Here is a 13069-nt window from a genome sequence, read left to right on the forward strand (position 1 = left end):
TTTTTTTTTTTTTTTTTTTTTTGATACCGCTTTGTGTTATTATATGTTGTAGTCCCTGAAAGAATGAAGTTTGTTGGATGTGCTGAAAGAGGCCGAGTTATTGCATGCTTGTACACAACCAAAACGTTTAGCTTGTGTCTTTGTTTGATCTTACATGGCTTCTCTGCTTTTGATTCTTCTCCACTTTTGTGCCTTTTCAGGGAACCAAGCTTATAGATGAATTTCCTGATAATCACAGATCTTGATAAAATGCATTTTTTGTATATCCGTGACTCTGCTTTCAAGTCAAGAGAGTTCTAGAGTAAGTTCATCTTTCAATTAAAACCTCTGTGCTTTTGTTTGTCTTCTTCATATATTGTTTCTTTGGAATGATTGATTTTTGAGACTTCTTCTTTATTTCCTCTGCCTGTTCCAGATTCTTGCCACTATATCACTACTTGGGGGAAGATTTTGATCATGAAGCCAGACACAAGGATAGTATCCAACTCCATCTGCCTATGGGATCTCAGTAAGTAACATTTTGCATCATCGTAATCTTCATATAATCTTTCACCAGCTCAATCTAACTATTGTTTATATATATGTTTGTTCTTTCTTCTCTCACAAAGCTTAAGTTTTTATTTCTTTCATTTGACAGAACTCGATCTATTGGAACCTCGAGCACTTGTGATATAGTTTTGGTAGCTCAAATCATCACATAGTTCAAAACAAAGACCTGCAAAAAGCTCTTGATTCGACAATCTAATTGGTGCCACTAACTCAAGAGGTGAGCTTTGTTATCTATCTCTATTTCACTGAGTTTATTATATTTTTGGGGAAATAGGGAAACTTAAATTTTAGGCTTCATAAGAGCTTGTTTATCGGTAGTATATTAGGGGTTGTTAGTGGGGTTTTAAGTATTTTTTGGAGAAAAGATAAATCAGAAAGAAATAAAAAACTGAAGAGATCCTCTTATATAGTAGACTCTCTTCGGGTGTAAGAGACGCTATGTGTCTTTCTTTGGTTGAACGAGAGAATAATAGAGAAGGCAAAAAAAAAAAATTGTGTCGCGATTAATTTTTTTGGTTTCTCTCTTTCTCTCTTTCTCTCTGTTGTGTCGCGATCAAATTCCCGATCCGACAAAGGAAGTTCTGCATGAATCGGAGGTTAAAGAATCAGTGGATTGTTGGGTCGGAGGCGAATTGAAGCAGAAGGTGATTATATAAAGGGATTAGGGTTCTTGAGAACCATAGATTGATCTTTTTTTGTTTGTGTTGTTCTTTCCCTTGTTTAAATTGATTAATAATTCTCCCAAGATTTCGTTTGATCCGTCTTGTTTGTTTCGTTCTCGAATAGGATTGATATGATTCTGCGTTCTATTTTCTTGTTTGTTTATGGTTTCGATATCTGATCTTGAATGAATCCCTTTAAAATTTAGTGATCATCTCATACAGGATTCAACTTGAATTTGTTAGGGTTTTTGAGAAATTTTGATCTCGATGGGGAATAGTTTTTTAAAGTTCTTTTGTTCCAATTGATCATGTAAATGACCTATTAGGATCATAGATCATATATGTTCTATTTGGTAATCTTGTTAAGTCATGCTCTGTACTTGATTATTTATCTTTGATAAAGAGACTAGACTTTGTTCTTGATCTATGATAGTTATGTTCTGGATTGTGTATCGTTGATGTCTAAACTTGGTTTGCTTGATTATTTAATTGCAGAGAGAGAGAGAAAGAATCGAGCAGAGCTTAATTAAGAGCAGTTTCGTAGTTCCAAGTAACCAAGTTTACATGGTTGAACTAGACATTCACATTCCATCAACATACGATCCATTCGCAGAGGCTAAAGACTCAGATGCACCGGGAGCAAAAGAGAACATTCACATCCGAATCCAGCAGAGGAATGGGAAATAGAGCTTGACGACTCTTCAAGGGCTTAAGAAAGAGTACAGCTACGAGAGGATACTCAAGGATCTCAAGAAAGATTTCTGCTGCAACGGGAACGTTGTGCAGGACAAGGAGCTAGGCAAGATCATCCAGCTTCAAGGTGATCAAAGGAAGAAAGTGTCTCAGTTCTTGGTCCAGACTGGGATTGCTAAGAAGGATCACATCAATTGGTGTCTTGTGTGAACATTATCATTAGGAGGCGTGTTTAAGGGGAGATTTTCTTGGTTTTGGCTTTTTTAAAGGTGTTGGATAATTTGATATTTGGCAATGACAAGTACTTTGATGGATCTTATCTTCATATCTTCATTTCTTTATACTTGCTAAAGACAAAAACAGATTGTTAAACGAGTTAAGTAATTTGATGAATCAAGAAGCACTGATAAAGAGAAGAAGCTCAATTATAAGCGTCGTCCACGTTTGTAGCAAATAAGTTTAACAACAATCTTAAAATCTAATTCCTGTTTATTTTATGCTTGGAAATGTATGTACGAGAGCAGTAGTTTGATACATCCAAGAGAGCATAGGCATAAACATAAAGATGATTTGGTTGAAAATATTTGGGCAAAATTTGGAGCAAATTAGTATTAAAATTAATCATTTTCTTCATTTATAAATTGCACTTCTGTTGTAATATGTATTAATGTTTTTATTATGTTTTGTATGTTTGAAAATTAATAAAAATGGAATATTTTCTAATTTTATAAAATCTTAAATGTTTACACATTTATACCATTTCTATTCTATTTAAATTTTTTAAATTTTAAAAAACAATATTTTCAAAAATAAGAGACCCAAAATAAGAATCTACCAATAAAAGAGAAAATTTTATCTAAAAGATCATTGGTTCTTATATTCCAAACAGTACACAATTAATTTATAAAAAATTTAAGAACTCCCCTTACTCAAACCCACCGATAAACATGCTCTTAGACCAACATGCAAATTTTTAATAGGAGTTAAAGGTTGGATGAGCTGAAGGAGGTCGAATTACTTGCTTTTGCACAGCCAAGACGTTTGTCACATCCATATCACACAAGCTGTAGGAGGTACAATATTGCTTTCTTAATTTCCTTTAAAAAAGACAAAAGAAGTTGACTTCTTTGTTAAAAGGATTTGACTATTTTTTTTCTTTTTTTTACAAAATATTTTCAAACTTAAGTGGTAAATTTAAATATGTTGAAAACAAACCTGACTTAGCATCCGGTCCCATCATAACGGTCCGTAAGCTTGGTCTCATAAGTTCAACATGTATATGTCTATTTAAATTTAACATTTTATTATTTTATTATTTTATTTTATGAAGCTTTGGTGATAAGCTGAATAATATGGAATTATTCGCCAATACCAATTAATAACATTAAAATGAAAAGAAAAAAAAACGTCAAATCAACAGCCAACTTATTTCTTTCACATGGGCTTGACGACGCTATAACCACCGTCGACAGCCAGGTTTTGGCCACTGACGTAAGCCGAATCATCAGAAGCCAGAAACAAAGCCGCCTCTGCCACGTGGCGTGCCTTAAGTACAACACCCTTAAGAATCGCCGTGGCGGCGCAATAGTCCTCCACCATCTTCGCCGTTTCCTCGTCACGGCTGTTGTGCGCCGTGGCCACCCCATACGGTGCAACACCGTTGACTCTAATCCCGTACTTTCCCAGCCCGCCACAAGCAGATCTCATAAGCCCGAGAAGTGCATGCTTCGACGCCGTGTACGCATGAGGTCCCACACCACTGATCTCCGAAGAGACGCTCGTCGTACATACGATAGACCCACGCGTGCCCTTCTCCACCATGGCACGTGCCGCATGTTTGATAAACGCAGCCGCACCACGAACGTTGACCGCCATGGTTCGGTCAAACAGCTCGAGGTCCAACTCAAGAAAGCTCTCCGGCTGTTCCATAACGCCGGCGTTACTGAAAAGAACGTCTAGCTTTCCGTGTTTCTCGACGGTGAACTTAACGGCGTTCTCCACCTCCGTTTCGTTTGTTATATCGCAACGGTAAAAAGTAGCTCTCTCATCCCCGATAGAAGCGGCTACTTTTTGACCAAGCTCTTCTTGTAAGTCAACGATGACCACCTTAGCTCCGTGGTCCGTGAACAGCCTAACCGCTTTGGCTCCAATACCGCTAGCTCCACCTGTTATAATTGCGATCTTGCCTTCCAATCTGATCATACGTATACATATAAATTAACGAACGTTGTAGTTACGCAAATAAATCGGTTAGCATATGTAAATGCTTTGGAGCCACTTACCTAAGTCCTGACATTGTTGAATGATTTCAAACGGAGACACAGAGATAAAAAGAGAGATTGTATATATATAGACACTTGAAGGAGTGACTGACTCGATCGATACACCATGCTGTTTCTATTTATTGACTTAATTCTTTTTTTTTATAAACTACATTTTGAGTTTTTGTTCACAATGTTAGACTTTTCTTCTTATTTTTGGACTGCTAGCTGTCAAGACAAGAAAAGGACTACACAACTACCGTTGAAGGTTTCGACACGATTATAGTTATTTAACATTTAATTATGTATACTGTATCAATATTTATAAGTTCTAATTGAAACCTTCAACGGAGAAATTAAAGACTACACAACTACATATGATGTAACCTTTCCCTAACTGTTTCTATATAAACCAAAAAGAACTGAACATAAGACCCCCTCCATTGCTTATGTCTTTAGTATTTTTGTTAATATGAATTTAAGACAATTTTGAAGAAAGAGAAGAAAAGGGTAACAACGGACTAGAGAGACATCATTCAAGACACTTTCTACCTTACATGTCATTTTTCTATTGGTTTTAATTTTATTATAGTTTATCATTTAAAATTTTAATCTAAAAAAATCACTCTATCTCTATCAATAATAGAAATGTTCTAATGCAGGACATTTGTTCGATGCTGTCATCGGTGGTGGTTGATAATGTGACTAGAGCTATTGACAGGTTAGCCGGGGGAGGTTCTACAGATGGGAGATTCAGTGTGGCTTCTGCTTATAATATGCTTACACGAAACTCGTCTCCAAGGCAATCTATGGCCGCGTTTTATGCTCGTGTTTGGCGGGTAGTGGCTCTGGAAAGGGTAAGGACTTTTTTGTGGTTGGCGGCTAATCAAGTTCTCATGACTAATCATGAACGTCATCGAAGACATATTGGCGATTCTAGCATTTTTCAAGTCTGCAAAGGTGATGAGGAAACAATTTTACATGTGTTACGAGACTGTCCAGCAATGGCAGGGGTATGGAATCGTATGGTTCCGGTGAATATGAGACATCTTTTCTTTAGTGGCTCTCTCTTGGATTGGTTGTATGGGAACCTAGGGGTAACAACGGATGTTGGAGGCTGTGTTTGGTCCACTCTATTTGCTATGGGACTATGGTGGAGCTGGAAGTGGCGGTGTGGTAATGTTTTTGGTGTAGTTGGGAAATGTAGGATCGGATCAAGTTTGTCAAAGCGTTGGCCAAGGAGGTGAGTCAAGCGCATCGTGTTCGAGAACCAAGGGAGAATAGGAGAGAACGGGTGGAACAAATGATCCGTTGGCGAGCTCCGACTGAAGGATGGATTAAGCTTAACACCGACGGAGCATCCCGTGGGAATCCAGGATTGGCAACCGCGAGAGGGGTATTCAGAGATCATACAGGTCGGTGGTGCGGTGGTTTTGCTCTGAATATTGGCATATGTTCAGTTCAGCTAACCTAGCGGAGCTATGGGAGGTTTATTATGATCTTTATTTAGCTTGGGAGAAGAATGTTCGGGCTGTGGAGGTTGAGTTGGATTCCAAGTTGGTGGTGGGGTTCTTAACAACGGGGATTAGCGACACGCATCCCTTAGTTTTCCTGGTGCGTTTGTGCCATGGCTTTCTTTCTAGGGACTGAAGAGTCCGGATATTACATGTGTATAGAGAAACGAACCATCTTGCAGAACGGGTAGCTTTCTATACTTTTACTTTACTTTTGGGTTATCATTTTTTAAAGTCTAGTCCAAGTGATGTTGGTCTTATTGTTGATGAGGATGCTCGCGGGCATGAAACCCCACGACAAGTTGTGTTGTAATTCTTTTTAATTTTTGAATAAAACGCAAGGAGATGATAGTTTTCCACAAAGAAAAAAATGTTCTAATGAATTTTAAGTAAGTAAACCTTTATTTTGAGAAAAAGAATGATGCATGACTAAGTTTATAAATTAAAAAAAATAATAATAATGTAAGTATCCACATCATCTAGAAACGGAGTAATTGACTATTGAGAAAGTTATATATTAACAGAAAAATCCAAATGAAATAGCAAAGAGGCTATATAAATATGAAAACAGAGAGGCTCGAAGCAGAGTAGAAAAGCCCATCAGGCCACTATTGATCTAATTAAGCTTGTAATTTGCTTAAATGATTATCCTCGAGATGCGCACTTTGTTGGATAATGAATGTTTCCATATAAAATTACAACATCCACAATTCAAGGAAATTTGCAACCTCAGAAACTTCCCAATCCCCATGTCTCTCTCTCTACAAATTTAAGTGAAGTCAACTTTTGACCGAATTACTATAAAGAAACATTTCATCATGGGACCTTTGTGGCCAAGTTGTATTATATCAACAGCTTAACCACCGAGTAACCGCCGTCAACTGCCAGGTTCTGTCCGCTTACGTAAGCCGACTCATCAGATACTAAAAACAAAGCAGCCTCTGCCACGTGGCGAGCTTTCAACACAATGCCCTTTAGATTCGCCGACGCTAACGTGTTCTCCTCCACCACGTTTGCCTCTATCTTGAAGCCATTACAAACCAACGGTGTTGCAACCCCAAACGGAGCAACACCGTTTACTCTTATCCCGTATTGCCCTAACCCACCAGAAGCTGATTTGATCAAACCCAATAGCCCATGTTTCGACGCCGTGTACCTATAAATTATTTAATCTCACATTTAAATATGTTTGTTGGAATTAATTAATTTTGGTGACAACAAAACTAAATCTCAAATGAATCGTGGCAACATGACCATTTTTTGCTACTTATGATAACCTTGCTGTTGCATGGTCTTGTTGTCACGATCTAGCTAATAACATGTATTGTTTATTGGATTCGTAACAGAAATTTTAGTTTATACCCGTGTGGTGCTGTCCCGGAGATCTCAGCAGCGACACTGGTAGTGCAAACGATGGAGCCGCGCGTGCCTTTCTCCACCATGGCACGTGCCGCGTGCTTGATGAAAGCGGCTGCACCGCGAAGGTTAACGGAGAATATACGGTCCAACTCGTCGAGGTTTAGGTCGAGGATGCTCGCAAACGGCTCAATAACGCCGGCGTTACTAAACAGAACGTCAAGCTTCCCGTGTTTATCGACGGTGAACTTAACAGCTTTTTGAACTTCCGTCTCGTTGGTGACATCGCAGTGATAGTAACTCGCTTTGTCTTCTCCGATTGAAGCGGCGAGGTTTTGACCTAGCCCGTCTTGTACGTCAACAATGACGACTCGAGCGCCGTGTTCTGTAAATAACCTGACGGACTCAGCCCCAATCCCGCTTGCTCCACCAGTAATAATAACGATTTTGCCATCCAATCTGCAAAGAAACAAATCACTATTAGAAAATTATGTAAAACGTACGGTTTAAACGTTAGCATACATGTTATGAGAGATGAGGAAATTGCCTATTTCCAGACATTGTTGTTGAGACGTTTTGGAAAATTTTGGAAGAATATAGTTACGCAGAACCATGTGTGGAAGGATGATTATTTATACATGAATAATATGTATGGTAAAAAGAAGTCAACTCTGTCGTGCCATGTGGGTTTCACTTTTTTTGTTTAATGGCTCAAGAATTGTTTGACCTCTGAATTATGCACCGTAATACTAATAATTTACACTTGGTTCATATGGAGTATATAATAATTCTCATAGTTAACTCAAATTCACTCTATGTAGCTTGAAATGGTCTTTAATTGTTTGTAAACTGAAAATAAAGGATTACTCAGATTTTGCATAGTTAAGTTCCCTCAACATTCTAATTTGATAAGGGATTATGATATTCAACAACTAATTATGAATTTTAAAGCATCTTTCGTCCATAGCTAAAAATCAAACGATCTAAGAAAAAAGACGAAGATCTTGATATGGAATATGATATTCAACTACTAAAACACTTTCATAACTTCATCAATAACAGGGAAACAAATGACCAATATTTTTACTGAACATAAGAGATTCTGCAGTTTCAAATAACCACCATCCACTGCTAAGTTCTGACCACTGATATAAGCCGAATCATCAGAAGCAAGAAACAGAGCAGCCTCTGCCACGTGTCGAGCCTTCAACACAACACCTTTAAGAATCCCTTTAGCTTCGCAATACCCTTCAACCTGCTTCGCCGTCTCCTCGTCGTGGCTAGTCATCCCCGTCGCCACCGCGAACGGTGCGACGCCGTTTATTCTTATCCCATGTTTCCCTAAATCGCCACAAACCGATTTAATCAGCCCCACGAGCCCATGCTTCGACGCCGTGTACTCATGAGATCCCTGACCACCAACCTCCGCCGTAACGCTGGTCGTACAAACGATGGAACCACGCGTGCCTTTCTCCACCATGGCACGTGCCGCGTGTTTGATAAACACAGCCGCTCCACGAACGTTCACCGCCATTGTTCGGTCAAACCTTTGGAGATCCAAGTCGAGTATGCTTCCCGGCGTTTCCACGACGCCCGGTTGGCTAAACAGAATGACTCCAGCGTTACTAAACAGAACGTCTAGCTTTCCGTGTTTTTCGACGGTGAACTTAACGGCGTTTTCTACCTCTGTTTCGTTCGAAACATCGCAACGGTAAAAACTTCCTCTGTCGTTACCTATTGAAACGACAACGTTTTGACCTAGCTCTTCTTGTACGTCAACTATGACCACTTTAGCTCCGTGGTTAGCGAACAGCCTAGCGGATTCGGCTCCAATCCCGCTGGCTCCGCCTGTTATAATCACGATTTTGCCATTCAATCTTCTGCATTCACACAAAGTAGATAAATTAGATTAACTAATCAAATATGTGTGTGAGAGAGAAATTAAGCACTTACTTGCTTCCCGACATTGTTTAATAGGATTGATTCACAGTTATACTCGGAGATAAAACTTGATCAGGCTAGCTAGTATTAGTATTTATACACTTGAAGAACCATCCGTGGATTATGCTATGCACTAGGGTATCTAAGTAAGGTATAGATTGTAAATTGTGTTGACCGAATCTACGTATTTTAAACTTTTTATCTTAATATGTTTATTACAAACAAAGAAAAACATCATATTTATCTTAATGTCCATATAAGCCTTTACTCTGTGATAAGTCTCACTTTCCTCACAATTGTCTACCATTTTAAAGAAAAATAATATTGATCATTCTACTTAATTACTTACTTAATCAGAGCAAATATGACAACATATATCATAAAAAAAAAAAAACATTCAATCACCAACCAAAATGCAATTTAGCCTGCGCCGTACTGCTTTAGCTAGCAAGTTTGTGTTGGTGTTGATCTACATATGACTGCACTAGTGTTCACTTGTTATTCTTTACCCAGTAGTACTAGATTTTAACCAATATTTTTATAACAAAAAATCAAAAAATTTTAAAATTATATTTGTTTGTTAATTTTGTTTAGTGTTAAAGACTATATAATTGTATTTTTACTTTTAGTTCTAAAATTTGACCAGCTGTATACCGCAGACACGACAAGACAATTATTTAGTTTACTTTATAATATAATGTTATATTTTTACCGTATCGAGTTTCTTATGGTTATAAAAATTTAAATTTTTAGTACTTTTTAGATTTAACCCGTGAAAGAATTATTCTTGCATTATTATATTTTAAAAATTATTATACAGTATACCGTGGATTAAAATATATTATAAATACTCCAAATTATTATATTTAACCCGTGAACTGATTATTTTTACATTTTTATCAGCATATTAATAACCAATAAAGATTTTAATTATTCATATCAAACAATATAGTTATTACTGAATATGAGAGTTTTTAAAGAAAAAAAAATCATGTATATATATTTTTGGCATATGTTATTAAGTGTAATAAGTTTCTAAATATATAATTTGTTTTAGGAAATTATAAACCAAATTGGTAGAGACACTTTAGGAATTTAATTGGTTTTATTTTTTTGTATAATTTTTTAGGGATTAACTTTATAAATAAGTAACTTAAAAGGTAGAACACCAAATGTATTTCAAAATTTTTAATACAGATAAAACATATACATCTTTTATTTTTGTTGAGTTTGGTGTTATATCGTGAATGATTTTGTAAGATTTAAAAGATTTTACCAAATATCAGTTTCAGAAAATAACTTAAATATCTTGAAAATATTAGTGAAAAATATATAAACAATCTGAATTGTATGAAAAGTCTAATACCTATAAAGAATTCTCTTCTACAAATTATATCATTTTTCATTAATTAATATAACTTTATTGTTAATTAGGACCATCTGGCCAAAGACTACCAATCATGCTTAAAAAACCATAATAGAAGCCAAAAAATCTGAATTGAGTATTACAGGAAGATATGACATTAAAACGAAATTATAGGAAACAATTTAGATTTTTATAGAGTTTTCTTAAAATAAGTAGATTCTCTAAAATAATTATCTTCATAATCACGTTATCATTTTGGTTTAATTTGGGGATTTAGCTATCACATTAACTATCTTTTGTTATAAATCGTCTAATTTGGAAACTAAGAAACTATAACCGTAAAAGATTTTAAGTGTAATTACTGATTTTTTTTTAATTAGAGATGGTTCTTATTGTCAATAAATTAAAATGTATTTTTAATATAGATAAATAATTATAGTTATTATCAAAAAAATATAATAAATTGAATATAATTTACATGAATTAAGAAAAAACAAAACAAAAGTAGAAAAACGAAAACTAAGACTTCTCTATTTTTGTTTTGATTCATCTTATTCTTGTTTATGAACATATATGTTATACAAACCAAACTATTAGTGAAACTAAAAGCATTAAACATAAAATAAACAATAAATTTTTCTTTGATAAAATAAATTAAACAATAATGACTTAACTGTATAAGAAAACCTTATATTTGAGAACTGAAATGACTATATTCTAAAATTCCAAGTATATGATATTACAAAATGTTAATAATGCTCTTTAACCAATATATATATATATATATATCATAACCACTCTATGGTTTCTCCAACATTATATTTAACCAAAAATATATATATCATAACCACTTAAGCCGTATGTTTGAGATTTTTGGTGATGTTAACATGCGATTAAGGGCCAAGTAATGTATAGGCTCTAAATTAGGTTGAACATTTCAACCTATATCGGTTAATGCAACTATTTAGGGATTAAATATTTGCAAAATATTTTGATTATTAGGAATATACCAAATTTAATCTTATTCGATATTTTCTAAGACTTTAATTTGTTTCTTTTTTTTTTCGGTTATGCATATAGAGATTTTGGGGGAAATTAATTTCGGAATTGAATTTGTTGAGTAATGACGCATATACAAAATCTATTTCAAACTGATTTATAGGGTTATGATAAAGGAAAACGATTGACTTGATTTTCTATTGCTAAAATATGTGAAAAATATAACAAATGCCAATGACATAGTATTGTAAATAGTTTAGAACTCTAAAGTTTTTTTTTTTCAAAAAACTGCTGCAAAAATGTTAATATAGATTTGTCATTATAGCTCAATTTAGCCTCTCGCAAGTTATTCTCTAACTCCTCTTCCTCTGAAGAATCTTTTCAGTGGGCTAGCAGATCCCCAAATATATTCTCTTCGCGTTTCATATTAACAGAAAATAAATTGGGTTTAAATGTTGTGGAAGGATCAATATATCTCCGCCTTTTGTGTATCAAGAAGACACCATTCTCTGAAGATGCTGACAAGGTTTATCAACACTCGTAGAGTCTCCATCACATATGTGAACTGACATCAAAATTACTACTCTTGCTTCAAGATTCATTGGGTAAGAATCTCTATGAACTTTTTTTTAAAGAAGTCTGATCCATTGTTATACTAGGTAAACATTGCATATGGCTCAATGAATTTATGAAACAATTATGATATGATAGTGTGCTCTGATTTTGCTCTTTCAAATTGGTCAAGCTTGAAACAATGGTTATTGCCTAGATGGTCTCTAATTAATAATTGGCCACCAGTCCCAAAATGTATCTAAAGGATTCTTTATGGAGAACCATTTCTCACATTCTCTCATCTTGAAAATCCATTTGATATTTCAAAAAACAAAAATTGATTTTTTTTCCTAAGAATATAAGATAGTTTTTTGGAATCCAAAAATAAATTACTAAACAAATAACATATAAATTTAACTAGTATTTATAAATTATAGAATAAAAATACATAATTTACATAAAAATAAAAATAAAAAATTTAAAATTAAATCACACAGAAACTTTGTTTAGAATTTAAAATCCGTGATTGAATAAACTCTTCTTAGTAGTTAGTATTACCGGATTATTTGACGGCTCTTTTTTAAAAAAAAATAATTAAACTCACCGTGCTTGACCGTCAAGTTTAACAGAATCGGACACGTGCAATGGTCGTCTTCGTTTGTAAACGATTGAACATATTTGAGAGGCGAATTAGAGCGCCAAAATGTTGAGAATAATATAGGCAGATAAGGACACGCGTCATCACCTCAATCTGACGGCCACAATGTAATGTAATTCTGAGAAACCACAGGGGTAAACTCGTCCAATATTTCCGGCGTCGCAGATCGATACACTCAATTCAGCTACAGTAAGTAGTGTGTGCGAAATCAAAATTTTTTCAGTTTCCCTCTCCTCTCTCTCTCTCTCTCTCTCTCTCTCTCTCTCTCTCCCCAGAAATTTCGAAATCTCTCTGCTCATCTCTCTCATTTTCTCCGTAATTTTTTTCCGGTGATCATCTTTCTCTCGGCGCTCACTTACTCCTACACCGGAATCAGGAGGTAGGGCTTTCGCACTTCAACCCGCGAGCTTTGATTTGGTAATTTTTTAGTTATCGACTTGATTTTGTTTTCGATTCATGGCTTGTGGCTTTCAGATTCACTGAGAAATCGTTGCGATCTAAGCCCCCCCCCCCCCTTT

General features: G+C 35.4%; 3 protein-coding genes and 1 pseudogene across 3 annotated transcripts; 1 reads left to right on the top strand and 3 right to left on the bottom strand.

Moving 5' to 3' along the window:
• On the top strand, positions 895–2223 carry LOC104783300 (annotated as a pseudogene).
• Positions 3172–4334, bottom strand: LOC104783299 (short-chain dehydrogenase reductase 3a-like). The gene is made up of 2 exons (XM_010508435.1): positions 4187–4334; positions 3172–4098 (listed from the first exon to the last, which is right to left on the bottom strand). Exons 1-2 carry the CDS (start codon positions 4198–4200, stop codon positions 3339–3341), a joined length of 774 nt encoding a protein of 257 aa, XP_010506737.1. The 5' UTR covers positions 4201–4334; the 3' UTR covers positions 3172–3338.
• LOC104783298 (short-chain dehydrogenase reductase 3b-like) lies at positions 6266–7622 on the bottom strand. The gene is made up of 3 exons (XM_010508434.2): positions 7583–7622; positions 7042–7494; positions 6266–6835 (listed from the first exon to the last, which is right to left on the bottom strand). Exons 1-3 carry the CDS (start codon positions 7594–7596, stop codon positions 6523–6525), a joined length of 780 nt encoding a protein of 259 aa, XP_010506736.1. The 5' UTR covers positions 7597–7622; the 3' UTR covers positions 6266–6522.
• On the bottom strand, positions 8066–9002 carry LOC104784454 (short-chain dehydrogenase reductase 3a-like). Its single transcript, XM_010509478.1, has 2 exons — positions 8989–9002; positions 8066–8912 (listed from the first exon to the last, which is right to left on the bottom strand). Exons 1-2 carry the CDS (start codon positions 9000–9002, stop codon positions 8066–8068), a joined length of 861 nt encoding a protein of 286 aa, XP_010507780.1.

This window comes from Camelina sativa, chromosome 4 (assembly GCF_000633955.1).
Source record: "Camelina sativa cultivar DH55 chromosome 4, Cs, whole genome shotgun sequence".
Lineage (NCBI taxonomy): Eukaryota > Viridiplantae > Streptophyta > Magnoliopsida > Brassicales > Brassicaceae > Camelina > Camelina sativa.

Bases quoted from the DNA above. Each gene is read 5' to 3' on its own strand.
- LOC104783298 (XM_010508434.2), bottom strand. The intron at 6,836-7,041 runs GTATAAACTAAA...AATAATTTATAG, and splicing joins TCCGGGACAGCACCACACGG to GTACACGGCGTCGAAACATG.